Genomic DNA, 20,272 nt, shown 5'->3' on the forward strand with positions numbered 1-20,272 from the left:
ACGTTCAGGAAGTGCTATCTAACCTAATTAAATTCTTCTCTGTAGTTCTCCGTTCGGGACAGTCGCATATCCAATAAAATGACTTAAGTGGAAAAAGCGACAGCTAGATCGACCAATAAGGTGTTAAATCCCTTTTAATTGCTTACCTGCAGCAGCGTCCAATGAGAGATCTACTTCCGGGCACAGAGGCGGTGCATCCGAGACTAGGCCCAATGGCAGTCTCAATGGTGAGAGAGGCGGGGCCGGACCTACAGACGCTGAAGAGCGGCGGGCGCCGCAAGGGCCGGGAAGATGGCGGTCCTCGCACCTTTAATTGCTCTGGTGTATTCGGTGCCACGACTTTCACGTTGGCTGGCCCGACCTTACTATCTCCTGTCAGCCCTGCTTTCTGCTGCATTCCTACTCGTGAGGAAGCTACCTCCTCTCTGCAACAGTCTCCCCACGCAACGCGAAGACGGCAACCCGTGTGACTTTGACTGGGTGAGCGGACCCCGCGACCTTGACTGTCCCTGTCCCCAGCGGTTGCATGCGGGAGCCTCGAGGTTCACCTTTTCGAGGATACCTGAGGTTCCCAGCCTGTAGCGGACCTACGGATTGTTAGAATGTAGGGCCTGGACCATCATCGAGCCTAAACCACTTCATGTTTAATTAAGACGGGAAAACAGGATATCCTGCACAGCAGGCTAGCTCTTAGTGTTCTTGAGTCCTGGTTCTGTCTCAGCATTCCTGCTGGCCAACAGCCGTACCCAAACTCTACACATTTACAGTGTTTTACAGGGCTGCCCATTATGTAAAGTCTCTTGAAGAGCCAGTGAAATAAACAAGGCGGGTAGTAGTAGTATTCACGTTTTATTGATGAAGAAGTTGATCTCGGCGTGGTTAGGCGAGTTGCCAAACTAATCACTAGTGAGTCAGCTAGTGAGTGATTGCGACTTGAGACCACTGTTTTGGCCATAGCACCTGCACGCTCTTATCAGCCGTTTCTTAGTCCAATTAATATTTCCACAGTGGGCACTATCTGCTAGGCGCTGCCCTGCGTCCTCGGGATGTAAAAATGAACACAGTTGTTAGGTCTGTTAAAAAGGGATTGTAAAAAAAAAAAAAAAAACAAACAAAATTGTAAAGAACTCTATCTCAAGCCTCTTGCTGTACTTCCTGAGTAGGAGAGGAGAGACCGCTCAGAAAAATGACTTGAAGCTCTGTGCTCTCTCTCTGCTGTACAACAGCAGCTGTGTTCTGAGGGAGGAGGGTCAACCTGGGGTTTTGTCTTTTTCTCAGACCCCCAAATGAGTCTTGACCTTTACCAGAACCCACTCCTTATTTTTGTCCTCCATTCCTTGTTTACTCATTCATGTTTCCTCTGTCCTTAGTGTTCCTAATTAGCTCAAGTGTACCCATGCTACTTTAGAAGATCCTATTTTTATCTAATACAGTAGTCCATCTGTCCCCCTCCCCTGTATATCTGAGGCGAGTGGGGAGTAAATATTCATTGCAAGACCCCCAGTGGTTCCCTGAAACTCTGGATAGCATGGAGCCCTATATATATGATGGATTGTCCTATACATATATATCTTTGGTAAAGTTTAATTTACAATTTAGGTACAGTAAGAGATTAACAACAATAATGATAAAATAGGACATGTATAACAATATAATGTAATAAAAGTTATGTCAATGTGGTCTCTCTCTCTCTTTCCCTCCCCTAAAATATCTTACCATACTATACTCATCCTTCTGATGATGATATCGGATGATAAAGGGAGGTGAGATGAAGTGAGGTGAATGTCATAGTCACTGTAACAGCATTAGGCTACTATTGACCTTCTGTTGATAAGTCAGAAAGAGGATTATGTGTTTCCCAACTGAGGTTGACCGCAGGTAACTAAAACCACAGATAAGGGAGGACCACTGTATTCTATACTGATTTAACCAAAATGGGACTCAAAGATACAAGACATAAGTGGGTAGTAGCAAAGATTTTAATAAGTGTAGGGACCTTTTATAGAACTAATTTCTTTGTATACTCTCCTTTAATAATATGCAAAATACTGGAGTTTTTGTATTTTACTGTTTCTCTAATAGAGTTGTTTTTTTTTTTGTTTTTTTTTGTTTTTTTTTTTTACTTAGAGTTTATAGCCAGTGTTTGTTTTCCTGGAAAACCCATGTTTTACTGATTTACCTTGGTGACTGAGAAGTTAGGGTATTAAAGTAAATAATGTTAGCAATAACAGCTAAATAAAAATAAATAAATAACAAGAGGCACCTGAGTGGCTCGTCAGTTGAGTGTGGACTCCAGCTCAGGTAGTGATCTCATGGGTTGTGAGTTCGAGCCCCACATCCGGCTCGCTGTTGTCAGCCTGTCAGTGCAGAGCCGGCGTCAGATCCTCCCCACCTTGTTCCCCCAAAAATAAATAAAATATTTTCTAAAAAAGTAAACCTCAGATTTTCAGTGACTTAACAAAAGTTTATTTCTGTTTTATTAAATAAAAGGAAAGAATCAATCATTTTGCATTTTCTGTATATATTGTCTCCAGAGTACCCAAATAATTGCTAAGGGAATGTTGACTTCTTAATAGACAAATTTGAGCTAATAAATACAGAAGGACTGATAGAATTTAAAAATCATTTAGCAAGGATGCCTGGCTGGCTCAGTCTGTGGAGCATACGACACCTGATCTCAGGGTTGTGAGTTCAAGCTGTATGTTGGGCATAGAGCTTACTAAAAAAACCAGTCAACCAACCAAAAAACAGGTAGCAACCCCTAATGGAATAATAAACCTAGGCAACGATCATCTGTGGATGCTAAAACCATCTCTAAAGGGATGCCGAAGGTGGTGCTAGATACTCCACCAATGACGTATTTCTTGCAAAAGACATGGATTTCATTGTATGCAAGCCTCTAGGTTTCATTGCCACTTTATAAAAAACACAGTGGATAGAAAATCATCATCAGAAGAACACATACCATCAGTTTGCAAACAGCCAAATCCAGAAAGTGGGAAAGTTGACAGTTCATATGACTATCTTTTTTTTTTTTTTAAATGTTTGTTTATTTTTGAGAGAGCTCTCAAGAGTGGAGGAGGGGCGCAGGGGAGAGGTGGGGGGAGCGGGGCAGAGGCTCCGAAGCAGGCTTCTGCTTGTCCGCAGTGATGGCGGCAAGCCCAGTGAGCAGCTCAAACTCGCAAACCTCGAGATCATGACCTGAGCCCAAGTGGGACGCTCAGCAGATTGGCTGAGCCACGCAGGCGCCTGGATGCGTGTTTTCGATAGATACATAGCCTAGGGTAAAAAGAAAGAATAGATAGCCTTTAGAGATAAAGGAAGGCCAGAGAAGCACATCAGCTAAATGTACTGTGTGGACCTTCCTTGCATGTTCCTTATTTGAACAAGCAACTGTACAGAGACAGTTTGAGATAACTGGGATCATGTGAATAAGGACCAAGTAGTAAATGACAGTAAGGAATTATTAATTGTGTTAGATATGACAATGCTATTTTGGTTTGTTAAAAAGAAAGAAAGAAAGAAAAGCAGGAGAAGTCCTGGGGAGCCTGGCAGGCTTAGTTGGAAAAGCATGCAACTCTTGGTTTTGGGGTTGTGAGTTTAAGCCCCATGTTGGGTGTAGAGATTACTTAAAAAAAAAACCAAAACTTAAAAAAAAAAGGGTTCCTTAAAAAAAAAAAAAAAACAGAAGTCTTTATCTGTAAGAGATACACACTGAAGTATTTATAGATGAAATGATAATAGTTAGAATTTGCTTTAAGTTTCTCCAAAACAAGTGGGTAGCATAGGTGAAATGGAACTGTTTTGGCAAAACATTACTGTTAAATCTGAGTAGTAGGGATTTATTAAAGTATTGTAGGGGTGGAAAATTAGTTTTCTTTACCTTTTTGAGGTCTTAGCTGAGACCCCTGTAATAAAAGACAGATTGAAAATAATTAAGAGGGGGGCCCCTGGATGGCTCAAGCATCTGACTCTTGATCTCAGCTCAGGTCTTGATCTCAGGGTCATGAGTTCAAGCCTCATTTTGGGTTCTGTGCTGGGCATGCAGCCTACTTAAAAAAAAATAAAAGCAGTTAAAAGATAAAGTTTATTCATATGTATACCTCGTGTACATGGAGATACCCAGGGAAAATGAATTAACTCAGAAGTGGATTGGAACTCTGGCTTATAGGGGCGCCTGGGTGGCTCAGTTGAGTGTCTAGCTTCAGCTCAGGTCATGATCTCACAGTTTGTGGGTTCAAGCCCCTCATTGGGCTCTGTGCTGCCAGCTCAGAGCCTGGAGCCTGTTTCGAATTCTGTGTCTCCCTCTCTCTCTGTCTCTCTGTCTCTGTCCCTCTCTCTCTCTTTCTCTCTCTCTTTCAAAAATAAATAAAAACATTAAAAATTTTTCAAAAAAAAAAAAAAAAAGAACTCTGGCTCAACAAAGAGTAATACATTTTTGGAGAAATGACCGGACAAAGGAAAGAACTTTTAGGCTTCAAAGGGCGGCAAACTGTGGGAAGGTAAACTAATGGTAGATAAAGTCCCATTAGTTATGTTAGGTTCCTCTGGTGCTGTCTCCAGGCTGATAGGGTCTAAAATTGTCTCCGTTGATTAACTTTTGTCCTTCCTGGTAGAGAGGGTTGGAGGAACACCTTTAAAAATTTATGTCCTGCTTTTAGACACAGAGAGGGAGGGCAAGGAGCTTTTCTTTTAATTTTTTCCTATCTCTTTTTTTTTTTTTAAATTAAAAAAAATTTTTTTTTTAATGTTTATTTATTTTTGAGAGAGACAGTGTGAGCAGAGAGAGAGACAGACACAGACTCTGAAACAGGCTTCAGGCTCTGAGCTGCCTGATGCGGGGCTCGAACTCATGAACCATGAGATCATGACCTGAGCTGAAGTTGGATGCTTAACCAACTGAGCCACCCAGGCCCCCCATTTTTTAAAAAATGTTTTTAGTGTTTAATTTTGAGAGAGAGGGAGAGACAGAGTGCGAGTGGGGGAGGGGCAGAGAGAGAGAGGGAGACCCAGAATCTGAAGTAGGCTCCAGGCTCTAAGCTGTCAGCACAGAGCCTGATGGCGGGGCTCGAACTAATGAACTGTGAGATGATGACCTGAGCTGAAGTCGGACGCTTAACCTACTGAGCCACCCAGGCGTCCCAAGGAGCTTTTCTTACATCTATTCTTAATTGCTTTTAAGTCCAAAATTATTACGCAGAATAATCGAAAGTAGCATATTTTGGGGTGGCAGATTCTGCTACCTTTTAGTGTCCTCTCTACTTTTGTGTGTATTTGCAACTTTCCATAATAAAAGGTTTAAAACTAGGAACAAGCAGGCAGAACAACTAAAGGGGCAGCCGCTTTGCATTGTTGGTCTGGAACCCCAGTCTCACTCTGTTGCCTTATGGTCATCCTTGCATCATCCAGCCAGCAGACAAGACAGAAGGCTGAATGCAAGGCCACATGCTTTCTTTACTGCCTGGCACAGACATGGCACATCGCTTCCACTCACGCGCCACTCAGGAGTGCTGGTGCACAGTTCTACTTAGGTGCAGGTGGACAGAGAGCATCTCACTGCCAAGTACGCCCAGGAGGAAAGAGAAACTGGTTTGGAGTATACATAGCCAGTCTTTGCCATTGACCCACTCTGTTTTCAGAGAATATTCCTTACAGTCCTATCTTTGTTCTCCTGCTAGACCACAGTCCTTTTTTTTTTTAAGTTCATTTTTCCATATTTGCTAAGTCCCAATTCTAACCCAATTCCATTTGTGAAAACTCTTGCTCCTTTCTGCTCAGGATGATTTAGTAGGGTCTGTTGTATTCCCTGACCCCCACTTTACAGGTCTCTTTCTAAAGTCAGTTACTTTTTGTTGGAGATTGATGCTAAAAATCCAGGACCTAAGAGGTCCCTGAATCCCAGCTGTAAATCACAGTTGATTAGCTCTGTCTGAAATAGTGATTTGGGCACCTGTGTTGTAAACAGAAAGGTCTGGAAGCCCTCTCAGACCATCTAAGCTCTAGTTGCCCTGCCTCCCATGCTTTCTCTCACATGGTCCTTGTTATTCTTCACTGTGGTCTTTACTCTTTGAAATAACCTTGTTTGTTTCTTTGTTGTGATGATTGTCTGTCTCACAGACCTTCCAGTTGAGAAAGTGAGAAAGAACTGGGAGCCCAGGATCCTGAAAAAGGGCTTCTGAAGCTCTGAGGTCTCTGCCAGCTTTCAAATTCGGTCAAAGGTGCTTGGATTATCACTATGATTGTTGAATGGGGAGGAATGATTTAACATAAGCAATTCCCCCCCCCCCCCCCCGCCCAAATGAAATAGCCAAATACTGTATTAATGAAATATTACAGAGAAGGTTTCCCTGGAAAAGTTTTATTCTGCCAGGGTCACGCTGAGTTGGTTATATTTTCTTAACAGTTTTTATATTTTTATTTAATTTTTTTATTAAAAAAATTGTTTTTAATGTTTATTTATTTTTGAGATGGAGAGAGACAGCACAAATAGGGAAGGGGAAGAGAGAGAGGGAGACACAGAATCCAAAGCAGGCTCCAGGCTCTGAGCTGTCAGACCAGAGCCCCGATGCAGGGGTCAGACTCATGAACCGCGAGATCATGACCTGTGAGCCGAGGTAAGCGAAGACGCTTAGTCGACTGAGCCACCCAGGCACCCCCAGTTTTTGTTTTTGTTTTTTTTTTTATTGACTTATTTTTGAAAGAGAGGGGGAGAGAGAGAGAGAGAGAGACAAAGAATCCCAAACAGGCTCTGAGTTGTCAGCACAGAGCCCAGTGCGGGGCTCAAACTCACGAATGGTGAGATCATGACCTGAGCCAAAGTTGGATACCTAACTGACTGAGCCACCCAGGCACCCCTGTCTTACAGTTTTATATGGTACCAGGCTTTATGCAACTCTTTCATACCCATTATCTCATTTAATCCTCACAGTAATAGATATTACTAGATATTTGAACAAATAGATACAGTTCCATCAAGGAAACCAAAGCTCAGAGGTTAAGTGATCTGCTGAAAGACACCAGCCAGTTTGCGGCAGGGGTGGACCCTGACTGGTGGTTTTCCCACTACATCTTAGCTGACTGCAGTTATTTCCTTTTTTTCCCCTTTTCTTTAATGTTTATTTATTTATTTTGAGCGGTGGGGAGAGGCTGAGAGAGAGAATCCCAAGCAGGACCACTGCTTGGAGCAGAGACACCTAAGGCGGGGCTTGAACCCACGAACCGTGACATCGTGACCTGAGCTGAAATCAAGAATCTCTACCAACTGATGTTCAGCCAACTGAGCCTCCCAGGCGCCCCTCCGGTTCTTTTCTGTCTTTGCTGACACCATTCCCAGAGTGGAGCTCTGCTGGGTTTTCTTCCCTTTTTGGCTCCCTTCCCCACCCACATCATCTCTGTTTATGGCATTTCCTGTCACTTTGGTTCTCTTCCAGAGAGAAGTAGAGATCCTGATGTTCCTCAGTGCCATTGTGATGATGAAAAACCGCAGATCTAGTAAGTGTAGCCTGCACCTCAGCTTCTCGAGGTTGGGACTAATGCCCTCCGGTCGTACTTTCATTCTTATTATGCGAGGGGCATGATTTGGTGAAGGAGTCCCACATTCCGCGCCAAGGCTGAATTTGATCTTGAACTTTTATCCTCTCCCCCCTCTCCCAATCCAAAGTACCACAGGAAGAGAGACAAACGGGATATAGGAGTATGCAGCCCAGCCTGACCTGTGACATCTTTGTGTTTCAGTCACTGTGGAGCAACATATAGGCAACATCTTCATGTTCAGTAAAGTGGCCAATGCAATTCTTTTCTTCCGTCTGGATATTCGCATGGGCCTGCTTTACATCACACTTTGCATAGGTAAGGAGATTGGTTGTGGGACCCGAGTTCCGACCCCAAACATACCCTTCTTCTGTATGTTGTACCTCATGAACTACGTGTGTGGCTCAGGTGAGAAGAATCTACGGAAACTTTAGGAAGAGAGAAACATGTCCATGGTCTGTGTGTGTCCACAAAGTGTATTCTTTGGTGCCTGAAATCTTCGAGTCGGTTTGCAAGTAAATCCCCTGCCGAAGGCCTTATATGTTTCCTCTGACATCTTTTTTCTGGTTAGTGTTCCTGATGACGTGCAAGCCCCCCCTGTATATGGGCCCTGAGTACATCAAGTACTTCAATGACAAAACCATTGATGTGAGTGCTCTTTCCTGTTTCTTGGGTCCCTCGTGGGTGACCTTGTATCTGTGCTTTTTCCTCACTAGGAGGAGTAACGGTGCTTCAGAATGGAAGTCAAGGGCCCTGCGGTTCATTACCAGAGCTAGGGAGCGGTGCAGGGAGAGGGAAAGCCAGGGGGAGGAATCAGACCCGGGAGCCCGTGTGGTCCAGCTCACTGTTTCTTCCCTGTGTGTGGCAGGAAGAGCTGGAGCGGGACAGGAGGGTCACCTGGATCGTGGAGTTCTTTGCCAATTGGTCTAATGACTGCCAGTCGTTTGCTCCTATCTATGCTGACCTCTCCCTCAAGTGAGTACCGCAGAGGGTGGGGGAGGAAGGGAACTGAGGTGCCACACTCTCCCCTCTCATTGTTTTTGGCCTTGATTTTTGCACATTGCAACCGAAGCCTTTTTTTTTTTTTTTTTTAAGTTAACTCATTTATTTTGAGAGAGAAAGCATGCACACACGCAAGTAGGGGACAAGCAAGAGATGGGGGGGAGGGAGAGGGAATCCCATGCAGGCTCCGCACGGTGGCATAAAGCCCGATGGGGGGCTCGAACTCACGAACTGAGAGATCATGACCTGAGCAGAGACCAAGAGTCAGTTACTCAACCTACTGAGCGAGCCACCCAGGTGCCCCAGCTAACGGCGTTTCTCCCCCCACCCCAAATATGTGGACTTCTTCCCTTGATCCATTCCCTTCTTTCACTATGTTAAATAATGTATTTTTCTCAGGTACAACTGTACAGGGCTAAATTTTGGGAAGGTGGACGTTGGACGCTACACTGATGTTAGTACACGGTATGTAAAGGCCTGGACAGAGGGTCTGAGCAATAAATCACTTTAAGTGACGTAGACAGATGCATTTACAGAGTACTTTCTGGGCCCTGTAGGTACAAAGTGAGCACGTCACCCCTTACCAAGCAACTCCCTACTCTGATCCTATTCCAAGGTGGCAAGGAGGTCATGCGGCGGCCCCAGATTGACAAAAAAGGACGAGCTGTCTCTTGGACCTTCTCTGAGGTATCTGAAAGAGTGAGCGAACGGTTTGGAGAAGGGTGTGGAACAGTGGTAGGCTTTGGAGCTCCACTCTGATTCCTGGCTCTGCCACATGCCCCCTAGTTTTGAGAGAGGGCACTCGTTACCAGATTTAATTCATGAATTTATTCAGCAAATTTGTTGTGCTTCTCCCATGTGCCAGAATTGCTAGTACTGGGGAACCGTTATTAGTTACGATTCAGTCTCAAAGGCCCTCGTACCCAGTCTGTAGGCCTGTGGATCACAGGGTTGTTTCGTAGAGTACATTACAAGTGTAGCTGTAATTCTTGGTACAGTGATGGTCACATAACAGGTACTTAACTAACTGTACAGGGTTGACTTTTCCAGTACCCAGAAAGGGAGAGTTAGGTTAGAGTTGGTTCTGTCCTCTCCTTCCTTCTCTCCTACACTGTGTTTAAATATTTCTGACTTCCTAGTAAGAACTCTCCTTTCCAACTGGAACCCTAATGTGTGCACCTCTTTTGTGCAGGAGAATGTGATCCGAGAATTCAACCTGAATGAGCTGTATCAAAGGGCCAAGAAGCTATCAAAGGCTGCAGATCACATCCCTGAGGAGCAGCCTGTGGCCCCAACCACCGCGGAAGTGCCAGAGGGGGAAAGCAAGAAGGACAAATAGAATCCCTGCCTTCTCAGTGCTTCCTCACCTTTGAGGCCCTGCCCCTTCTGTAACCACAGGCCCTGCCTGAGGCCTGGGCCTCTTATTTATGTTTCCCCTTTGGCTCTGCCTCAGTCAGGCAGGGTGCTGCTTCTGATTTTAAAGAGGCTTTCAGGGAATTGACAGGCACCCTCCGGGAAGGCCTCCACTGCTGTGGCCAACTTTCACTGGAAGAAGGGAGAGATCTCTGATGATGGAGGAGGAAATGCTTGCCTTCCAAGCTTGGGTCCGAGTATCAGCTGCTGTCCACCACTCACATGTCTCCACCGTGCGGTGTTTTCATCCTTCCTCTTAGTGGACCTGCACAGTCTGCCTAGATTATATTAAGCCTAACAGAAAATGCCTAGGTATGGAGTCTGCACTAGGATTTTTTCCTCAAGGACCCTTACTTCTTTAGGCATTTCTGGCTTGGTCTGTGGCCTTCATTAATAAGGCTAACTTTGTCATTGGTCCCCAGGAGAAACCTTTAACCACTGAGCTTACTCATTGGAGATAGTTTTGAATAATCCCCCTAATTTTTGGAGTTTGGGAGGAAAGGGAATAGGTTTGAGACGTTCCTTTGTATGGTGGGGCTCAGGAGAAAGCCGCCCTTGGGCAGGTATGAGGTTTCACTTAGTCTCCTACCTACTCCCAACACCCAGTTGATGGTTTTCAATAATAAAGACTGGGATTTCCTTTTGATTGCGCCTTTGTGTGTTCCTAGCCTATTAGAAAGGCCTGGCAACTGCAGAGGAAGTGTGTACCTCACCTGCCTGGCATTGGTTCCCAGGATCCGGGAGAGTTGGGGAAGACTAGTTTCCATAATCTTAGAGTCCTGACCTCGCCAAGTTAGTTTGTGGGTTTGGTTTGGGATTGGTGCGCGGGTTCCCAAGGAGGAGGTGGGGCGTGGGGCACGCTCTTTAACCGGACGGATGGTTACAGAAAGGCCTGTGCGAAGCCCGGCTTGTTTTCAGAGCTACCTAGTCGGCGATCCTCCCGAAGTGCGGTGGCTCGGTCGGGTGCTGCCTGTACCTTACCCCGCTCCGCGGGCAGTGGTTGTGCCCAGGGAACTTTTTCCCCTTCCCCACCCCCGACCGTGAGCAGAATGGTTGTGCCCAGGGAGCCCCCCCCCGCCGGCTCCAGCTGGGTGGTTGCGTTGCGCCCGGGGCCCCACCCCCACGGGGCCCCACCCCCACCCCCACCCCCAGGCCGCGGGCTGAGTGGTTGTGCCCAGAGAGCCCGCCTCCAGGCCACGTGTGCGCCCCGGCCACGCTTTCCGCAGCGAGGGAGGGGCTTGGGCCTGGCGGCGGGTTTTCTGGTCTGTGGTTTGGGGCTCGAGCGGCGGCGGCCGGAGTCCTCGCCCCCTCGGTGTCCGAGTCTCCACCCTATTCCCCCCAGGTCGGCCCGGCTCCCGGCTCCATGGCTTCCCGCGGCAGGAAGCGGAAGGCCGAAGCGGAGGTGGTCGCGGCGGCGGGGAAGCGGGAGAAGCCGGCGGGCGACCGGAAGAGAGTGGAGGAGGCGACCGTCGTGATCGAGCATTGGTGAGGGGCCTGGAGAGGCACGGGGAGGCGGGCCAGGGCACACCGAGGCCCCGGCCTCTGAGCTTCCCCGCCTCTCCCTAGCACGAGCTGACGCGTCTACGGGCGCAACGCCGCGGCCCTGAGCCAGGCGCTGCGCCTGGACACCCCGGAGCTTCCGGTGGAAGTGAATCCTGCCAGGCCTCGGAGGGGCAGCTTCGAGGTGACGCTGCTGCGCCCAGACGGCAGCAGTGAGTGGGCGCCCGGGACCGGGGGCAGGCGGGAAGCGCCGGTCTCAGACCGCCGGCACCTCGGGATGTGGGGGGAGAGGCTGGTGCATGACGAAGTGACTTCGCTCTCGGTCTTTTCCCAGGTGTGGAGCTCTGGACTGGGATTAAGAAGGGGCCCCCACGCAAACTCAAGTTCCCTGAGCCTCAAGAGGTGGTGAAGGAGCTGAAGAAGTACCTCTCGTAGGGTGTTTTGAGCAGAAGTCCTCACGCTGAGGTTTGAAGGGGGCGGGAGGGGTGGATTGTGGCTATTTGCGAAGCAGCCCTCCCTCTACCCCATATCACACGAGATCTACCGCTCGTAACTCTTCTTGCTCTCAGGATGTCCCCTTATTACTGGTAGGAAAGCTAGAAGTCGGCAATAAAATTGTTTCTTATCAGTGTGCTTTTGGCTAAACTGCACGTTTCACTGTCCTTGAGCTAAGTCGTAGGATGCTGATGGTAATGTAAATGACCCTATAGAAATGCAATTTGTGCCCTTGGAAGATGCGGTTGTCCTTCTCTTGATCCCGTGGGAGAACCACTGTACTGTCACTCCTGGCCCCAAGGATCTGACTGGTTTTTTTATCCCTAATGCTCCTGCATGTTGTCAGGCACTGACAGCTGACTGATGAGCTGAGTGAAATGCGGCGGTAGGATGCAATCCTTGAACTCTCCTGGGTTTGTGGGCTCCAGGGTGGGGGGCACATCTTTGTCAGGCTTTAGGATTGCCTGGGCCCCTTCTCTAACCCTTTTTTCCCTTCTCATGTTCACAGCCTTCGGTCCCTGGTGACGTTTGGAGCATTTATGACGGGACATGGCCAAACTTCAGTCATGTGCCTGAAGCCCTGGTTTCTTCCCCTCCAGAAATGATGGTTCAGTTGTGAGGCAGCCCTCTAGTAAGGCACTGAAAAGTTCTTGGATTTGGTTTGCCTAATAAAAATTGAAACAAAGTATTTGAGTAATAACTTGATGTTATGGTATTAGATGGACAGAGCTCAGCCTTTTGTGGGATTGGCTCCCTTTCTATTTTTCATATTCTAAGGTCACCAATTATCCTGGAGCTCCTAGGCTGTCTGGCACAGCGTGTGAAATACTTGCAAAAACTATGGGAAAAAAGTAAATTTATTTTTTTTAAAAGCATGTATTTCTTTTTAACTCACTTCTTGGAAGTGATGATGGGAGTTCTATCTTTTTGGCCCCTGCAGAGGTTTGACTAGAACTTCAATAATGGATTGAATAAGCCCCACAGTAGGTAGTGGAAAATGTCCTGTCACTCTTACCCAGTTGTCCCACCCCAGCACTGTTTCGAACCTTCTGAAACGCTTTGTTTCAGAGGGTGTTTTTTTCTGATTTATTATTAAACTAGCAGTGACTAGAGGTCTTATGACTTAGGATACCTGGCGTTGGTTATTTATGACCTAGTAGATTTGGGGACCACACAGTTTATAGTTTGACTTGTTTATCACTAACTGGAAAATAGATTACAAAGAAATAACATGGTTCAGGTTCATAATTCTGTACCCATGGTACTACTTCTGCTTGGCTCCCAAAACCTGGGGAGGAGAGGAAGGGACCGACCAAGACCTGGGAGCACACCTGCCTCTCCTGCTAAGGGGACAGGGCACGTGCTAGCCTCTACCAATACACCTTTTGCTAGTCAACATTTCCCACCCTCCCCCTGCCGCTAACCTGCACTACCTGTTCTACGTTAGTATGTCTACCTCTGTGTCTGACTCCGAGGAAGGGTCGGGCCACACAGAAGGAATACCCGTGGGCACCAGCCTCCCCTCTGACGTCCAGTCCACAACATCAATCTCTTCCTCTTCCGAGCTGGCAGGAAGTGGGTCCAACAATCCGGAGTTGCCAAGTTCCTCCTTGCCTGCCTCTGGAGCAGGGTATAATACCTCATCCATACTTAGGGACACTTCCGGCCTAGCGTCCATCCAGTTTGAACAGGGAGGTGAGAGATCCTCATAGGACCTTTGGGGAACGTCGAGAGAGTCAATGTGGAGAAGCTTCTCTCTCTGACCATCCAGTGGCTGGGAACTGGTAATTTCCAGATCCGGAGTCCAAGGGCTTCCTACTGAAAGTACCCCCTCTTCACTCACCTCAGAGGGCATGACAAGGGGGCTGAGGGACTCATCTGGCTCTTTGTTCTCAGAGGGCATGACAAGGGGGCTAAAGGGCTCTGTTGGCTCTTTGTTCTCCCCAACAGGTTCCTTTTCCAATCCTGTGAGCTCCCTGGGCCAGAGTTCCATGTCTGGCAGACACCATTCCTCCCCTTCGATCCAGTTCTTTCCTGTATCTGCCAGGTGATAATTAGGGGTCCTGCAGCCCTCGGCTCCAGGACTCTCCAGAGACCCTGTGCGGGGCTCAATGTCTGAGCCACACAGCATGAAGTCCAGGATCTCCTCCAGCTCACTGGTGGCAGCGGCACTGGTGATGCGGTACTCCTCAGCCTCGCACGGCTGCCCCAGCAGGGCTGTGTCAAACGCGTAGTGCTCTCTGCAGTCCATATCCAACCCGGGCTCCTTCCCTACCGGCTCTGGACTGGACCCAAACTCAGACTTTGCCACTGGGTGGTCTGGGGAGTGGCTAGCAGAGAGCAGGAGATCTTGTAGCCTGGAGCACACGGGGGAGTCCTGACACAGATCTACTCGGGCAGATAACATTTCCTGCTGGTTCACGGAGGATGGCTGCGTCCCTGCAGGCTCTTCGGAGCATTCAGGTTCTGGGATCTGAGGGCTCTCTTGAGAGTTTTTGAGGGGAGGCTCTTGTACCACCTCCCAGCACGTCCCGTTGACAATCTTCCGAAGTTTCACCCTTCCAACCTGCCCCTCCTCTGCAGAGTCTGAGTTTGGTGCCCTGACTTCAGGGCTCCGCTTCTTGTTCCCACCTGTGTTTCCAAGACCAGATGGGCTTGGGATGCTTTGGAGAGGACTAGCTCTCCCTGGCTTCTCCTTGTCTTCTGGTCCTTTATTTATACTCTTCTGCCGCCAAAGACGCCGGCCAGGGGCTGTCGGTACTGAGCTGGGTCCACTCACAGTGCTGGAAGGCTTGGATGTACAGACATCAGGAGATGGTTTTGAGCGACTCAGCCTGATCTTTCTGGGCAATAGTCGCTCATCCACAGAGGGGTACGTACCAGGCGGGGAAACTGCTGTAGGAGCAAGGGCAGAGTCGCTCTTGTTCTCTTTAGGTCCCTGACTGTGGCTTGATGGTGAAGAGCTTTTTTCTTGTGGAGTTGGGCAAGCTCTGGCCTTCCTCTTGAGCAGAAGATTGCCAGACGAGTTCTCTGTGTTCTGTTGGTTGCTTTTCTCCAGGGGCCCCTCCTCCTTTCCCAAGGACTTCAATCTCACTAGTCCAAGAGGACAAGGAGTCTGGGTCACAGGCAGTGGAGTCCGAGGGCGGCGGGTGGATGCCAGCACCCTGGCAGAGATTGGTGCAGGACTTGGAGGTTGTAAGCACTCCCGGTTCAGTCTTCGGCCCGGGGGGGCCTTCACCAACTTCCCACCCTCTAGCTGAAGGGATTCTAGCTCAGAGACACGGAGCTGACGGGCAGCAGAAAGCACATCCTGGGCTTCTTCTCGAGATACTTCCATCTCTGAGGTATACAAGAAGTCCACCAGCTTCCTGAGTGTCCTGATCTTCAAGCCCCCCAACTCCAGGACCACCTTCCGACCCTGAGCTGGCCTCTCCCGCTGCAGGCGCTCTGTGAAGAAGGGGCTGCAGGCTGACAGGATGCAGCAATGGGCTGGAACTGCCTCACCTGGAAGGAAATCCAAACACTTTTGTTATTTCCTGCAAACTGGCATGTTCATAGGCTAAGCAGAGTCTTTACTACCCAAACGTGCTGCTCCTCTCAACTTCCTTCCGTGGAAGTTCAAATAGGAGAAGTCTGTTCCTTCTGTTTGTCTGAAACCTTCTGACATTACCTAGCTAACTCACTTTTTATCCTTCAAAATCTAGTTTAGACATCACTTCTTCCAGAAAGCCTTTCCCCACCCCACTTCCAGTCTAGGTTAGCTGCTCCTGGGCACAGAGAGGTACTCTAGCTATCAGAGCACTTAGGTCTCAGTGTTAGAACCGTCCATCTCCTTCACTAAAGTGGAACTCTGAGGACAGAGACCATATCTATCTTGTTCGCTAAGATATACCCACCGCTTCACACAAAGGAGGGCATCAAATTTTTGACTCACAAGAATTTAAAATTTTTTACAGAAGCTGCTTGTGGTCTAACAGAATATGAGCTTTGGATGCATATAACCAGGGTTCATCTCTCTCCCGACCTCTTAGGCACTGCCTACCAGGCAGTTGTCTATCGTGAGCCACCTTCTTTATGGGCACTTCCCTGTCAATCTTAGTTGGTATCTCTCATGACTTCAGTTTCCAAAGGCTTGATGCTGACTCCCAGGTCCTACCTCTGCCTAGATACCTTTCCCAAGACACTGAACATGCCATAACCTGCATCAACCTTTCTAGAAGGTGAACTCCATTCCTCAACCCCAAAACCTCCCATTTCTTACTTCAAAATAAGTATGCACTTTACTCCCAAGCCTGAAAACTAGAAGTCTTTGTTCTCCTTTACTCATTGTATCTAATCAAACATATTAAATTTATTTTTATTTATTTTAAATATATCTCTGTATAGAGAGATATACATAGATATATAGATACATACATATATTTTAGTAATCTCTACTCCCAACATGGGGCTTGAATTTACAACCCTGAGATCAAGAGCCACATGCCCTACTGACTGAGCCAGCCGGGCTCCCCCGAACATTAATTTTGTTAAAAAAGCGACTATTTCTTGAGTCCTTCTTGCATGCCATATAATGTACTAAGTGAGGGTTTTACCAGTATTCGTTTATTCGATCTTCACTGAAATCCTGTGAAGCAGTTGTTCTTACAGATGAGTAAACTGTGGCAGAGCTAAGTAATACGCCCACCACAATTACATGGTTAGCAAGTCACAGGGAGAGGATCTGAATCCAGGGAATTTGGCTACAGAGCCTATGCCCTTAACTGCAGCAAGTTTTGTAAATTCTTTCTGATTATAAACCATACATTTCTATTCTCAATGCCTTAGTTTAGGCCACCATTCCTTCTCTTGGATTCCAAAATAGCCCTCTATCTGGGCTCAACAACAATCCAATAATTCTTCTCATGCAGCCCAAGTGTTATTTCTAAAGCTTGGGCCTTTTACATGATCATGACCTTCTTCTGAAAACCGATGAATACATTTCCCAATGTTCTGAAGACAAGACTTGCTTCCTTTGCATAACACTTCAGACCTTACATTGCTAATTCTCTAGCCATATCTCTGATCAATACACTTGCAGTCTGCACTCTAGCCATAGTGAACCACTCGCAAATCCCTGGTCACATCTATGTACATGCTGTTCTCCATGCCTGGGGAAATCTTTCCTCACTTCCTTCTACTTGTTTGTCTTCCAGATCTCAGCTAAGGGGTTATTTTCTCCAAGAAAATCTCCCTAACCCCTGTCCCCGAACCTCAAGTCTGGGAAGGTACCCCTCTCTTGTGCTCCTCCATCATCCTTTACTTACTCCTATACTGCACAGTTACTTGGATGCACTGGTTATCCGAAGGTCTCCCCTTTACATGATTTTCGTACAAAGGGGGACTTTATCTTCATATATACTATATGCCCATGCTAATACACTGTTCTAGTATACAACAGGCAATTGTGTTTTTTATTAGGAGTTAAGGAATGAATCCCAATTCTGTGCTTACTAAGAGAACCAACAGGCAAGTCGCTTAACTCTCTAGGCCTTGATTCGCTCATCTTTAAGATTGGAAACACATAATATTTTACCTCACAAGGCTGTCTTAAGAATCAGATGAGACACTATACTGGATGTACTCTGCAAACTGTAGAGTGCTACACAATGTTGGTTGTCATAATCCTTTTTTATAAATGAAGAAACTGAGCTCCGGAGAGACGAGTGGGACTTACTTGCCCATTTGTCACTTTGTTACTGAGTAACAAAACTAAGACTTAAAAAAAAACAACTAAGACTCTGATTCCTAGTGTTGGGCCTTCTACATGATTCCAGGCTCTACTTCATGCTGCTCGACCATTTTAAGTGTAAAGGGAAGGAATGGAAATTAACTATTTTTAGGTCTAACAACAAACAACAAAACCCACCAATTTGAAGATGAGAAAAGTAAAGCAGCAGCTTGACGAGAAAATGGGAAAATAAGTAATAGTATTATTTAACACTTACATTGTGCTCAATTCATGAAGAACGCCGTTCTGAGCACTGTGTGTATGTTAACTCCATCTTCACAATCATCCTCTTACAATATTATCCATCTTTTACAGAATTTCTAGGCTTACTCAACTTTACAATTAGTTTCACGATTTAAAAGAAAAAGAGCACAGTCTCCTATTCACTCTTGAAAACAGCCAACTGTCCTCGAAACAAACAGCTCTTTACCAAATAATGTACAATACTCAAAGGTGATGATGATACCTTTTCTTGGTTTTGTGCTCTACTCCCTGGCCCTGAACTCATTTTATCTTATTCCATCGTAAGTATCCTACAGTGAGTGGCTTCTCAAGCGGGTCCCCACCAGTCTCTTACCTTCCGCCTGTAGAAGGACATCGCAGAACACACCGCTCTGTTGCTGGTGATGAAGCTGCACAAAAGCCAACCGCAGAAACCGGGGATTCCTATATAGGATTTTGGAACTGGCAGGAGAGCACATGTTGGTCTCTTAACAAACCTACGTTTTCACAGATCGGATTCCTGTGGACGAGATAGTACATTTCAGAGGAATGGCTGCACCTAATTTGCTTTTTGTCTTTGAAATGACAAGGAAATTTTGAAAGTGAGAGAGAATAGCCGTGAGTCGAGTTACCATAAGCCCAGAAATTGTGCCAAGGGTATCTCAAGAAAGAATTTCATAGTGGTTACATGTAGGAGCTCAGAAGCATGTGCACATTTGAATCTTAGTTCTGTTATGTATTAGCCTAGCTGTATAATCTCAGGCAATTGACCTAACTTTTCTGAGCCTCACTTTTCTCATCTATGAAATGGTAATGATAATAGTACTTACCTGGTAGGGCTGTTTTACAGGTTAAATGAGTCAATGCAGGTAAAACTGCTTAGTACTGTGAGTGCCTGGCACATAATAACTATCACTTCCAAAACGGTAGCTGTGGTTGGGGAACCTGGGTGGCTCAGTTGGTTAAGCATCTGACTCTTGATTTCGGTTCATGGTTTGTGAGTTTGAGCTTCGTGTCGGGCTCTGTGCTGACAGTGCAGAGCCTGCTTGAGATTCTGTCTGCCCTGCCCCTGTTCTCTCTCTTTGTCAAAAGAAACAGATAAACTTTAAAAAAAAAAAAAAGAAAAAGTAGCTATTACCATTATGCTTAAACCTTCTTCATTCACGTTACCACCGAGACTCAACACCAATAGTGCTGACAACTCCTATTCTTCCCGAGCACCACACTTCTGAGTTCCATGGGTATAATCCCCAATTTAACACTTTTAAAGAAACTATATAGAACATAAAATTCTCTAGGAGGTTGTACACAACCTTCTTTTCTTTGAGCTCACTCTATCACACTAACCAGCAGAGGGTGCACAGTAAAGAAAAGCAGGTGCTGGACTCCGTGGGAAGGTCTCTCACAGAAAGAAATAAGGACGTTGCCACCCTTGCTTCAGATGTTCTTGACCAAAGCGAGCCTCACGCGGCCTGGAAACTGGCAAAGGATTTGGCCGTTCGGTTTGTCAGTCTGGTTAATCACCTGGCTAACAACGGAGCAAGGATAATTAAGCATCCTTCCCTTCCCGAAACAAGCTGGCTATTCTGACTTCAGGCTCACTCCATGTCCAGCTTTTTGCACTGAAACCCCCACACTCACTGCACAGCTGGCGTTCCTTTCCTGGCATGCAGTTTTCTGTCAGGTGGCACCGACGGCTCTGAACGGTTCCCGTCAAACTATCAGGAAAGAAGGGGACGGAAAGGTGAATTCAGAAAGGGTCGGCTCCATGCCGATTTCAGCCGGAGAGCTGAAAGGGGCGGAGGATGGCAGCTCTTGCAAGGTCCCAAACATAGGCTCTGGGGAAGCTTCCCGAGCCACCAAGCCCCCCGCCTGGCCCCCAGACCCGACCTGGAATAGCTCTGCAGAAGTTGCTCTTGGCGTCCTCTTGGTGCTCGGGTCCTCTGTCCAGCCTGCCTTGCTTCCTCCCAAAGTCGAGCCTTGCGCGGGGAGGGTTAGCAGAGCGGCACAGGTGGGCCCACGGCCCGACGGTTCCGCTCCGCGTCCAGAAGCAAGGAATCGGGGTTGGCGGGAAAAGCAGGGCTTCACAGCAGGCCCTGCAAGGCTGGGCGCCCCTCACGCTCTGGGCGCCCCGGCCCAACTCCTTTGAAGAGAGACCTCTAGGCGCAAAGGTTTCTGGGAATGGAGCGTGAGGCTCCCGGAGGCCCGAATTCAGGGCTCGCCCTCACCACCACCTCCGGCCACACGAGCTTTGCAGCCACTCCCTGGTGCCCTCGTACCGCTGCGGGCCCGGCACCCTCATGCACCGGGAGGTGGTGACAGCCAGGGCCTGAGGCCACG

General features: G+C 47.4%; 3 protein-coding genes across 3 annotated transcripts; 2 read left to right on the forward strand and 1 right to left on the reverse strand.

The window, feature by feature from the left end:
• The first annotated feature begins 243 nt into the window (after positions 1–243).
• TMX2 (thioredoxin related transmembrane protein 2) lies at positions 244–10,591 on the forward strand. Its single transcript, XM_042904072.1, has 8 exons — positions 244–480; positions 7,431–7,491; positions 7,735–7,848; positions 8,102–8,178; positions 8,399–8,505; positions 8,932–8,997; positions 9,090–9,219; positions 9,725–10,591. Exons 1-8 carry the CDS (start codon positions 292–294, stop codon positions 9,869–9,871), a joined length of 891 nt encoding a protein of 296 aa, XP_042760006.1. The 5' UTR covers positions 244–291; the 3' UTR covers positions 9,872–10,591.
• A 544-nt stretch (positions 10,592–11,135) lies between these two features.
• On the forward strand, positions 11,136–12,628 carry SELENOH (selenoprotein H). Its single transcript, XM_042906671.1, has 4 exons — positions 11,136–11,430; positions 11,512–11,657; positions 11,780–11,910; positions 12,449–12,628. Exons 1-3 carry the CDS (start codon positions 11,309–11,311, stop codon positions 11,878–11,880), a joined length of 369 nt encoding a protein of 122 aa, XP_042762605.1. The 5' UTR covers positions 11,136–11,308; the 3' UTR covers positions 11,881–11,910; positions 12,449–12,628.
• Positions 12,629–12,850: 222 nt separating this feature from the next.
• On the reverse strand, positions 12,851–20,261 carry BTBD18 (BTB domain containing 18). The gene is made up of 4 exons (XM_042906670.1): positions 19,823–20,261; positions 19,574–19,650; positions 18,288–18,452; positions 12,851–15,444 (listed from the first exon to the last, which is right to left on the reverse strand). The coding sequence occupies exons 3-4, from the start codon at positions 18,409–18,411 to the stop codon at positions 13,379–13,381; spliced, it is 2,190 nt and encodes a 729-aa protein (XP_042762604.1). The 5' UTR covers positions 18,412–18,452; positions 19,574–19,650; positions 19,823–20,261; the 3' UTR covers positions 12,851–13,378.
• Positions 20,262–20,272: the final 11 nt, after the last annotated feature.

Source organism: Panthera leo, chromosome D1 (genome assembly GCF_018350215.1).
Source record: "Panthera leo isolate Ple1 chromosome D1, P.leo_Ple1_pat1.1, whole genome shotgun sequence".
Classification (NCBI taxonomy): Eukaryota; Metazoa; Chordata; class Mammalia; order Carnivora; family Felidae; genus Panthera; species Panthera leo.

What these genes read in the sequence shown, in the direction of transcription:
- BTBD18 (XM_042906670.1), bottom strand. Translation starts at nt 18,411, where the DNA reads ATGTGCTCTCCTGCCAGTTCCAAAATCCTATATAGGAATCCCCGGTTT. An exon ending in TGTCCTTCTACAGGCGGAAG is followed by an intron (nt 15,445 to 18,287) that starts GTAAGAGACTGG and finishes ATTTCCTTCCAG; the next exon opens with GTGAGGCAGTTCCAGCCCAT.
- TMX2 (XM_042904072.1), top strand. Translation starts at nt 292, where the DNA reads ATGGCGGTCCTCGCACCTTTAATTGCTCTGGTGTATTCGGTGCCACGA. An exon ending in GATGAAAAACCGCAGATCTA is followed by an intron (nt 7,492 to 7,734) that starts GTAAGTGTAGCC and finishes TTTGTGTTTCAG; the next exon opens with TCACTGTGGAGCAACATATA. An exon ending in TCTCTTGGACCTTCTCTGAG is followed by an intron (nt 9,220 to 9,724) that starts GTATCTGAAAGA and finishes TCTTTTGTGCAG; the next exon opens with GAGAATGTGATCCGAGAATT.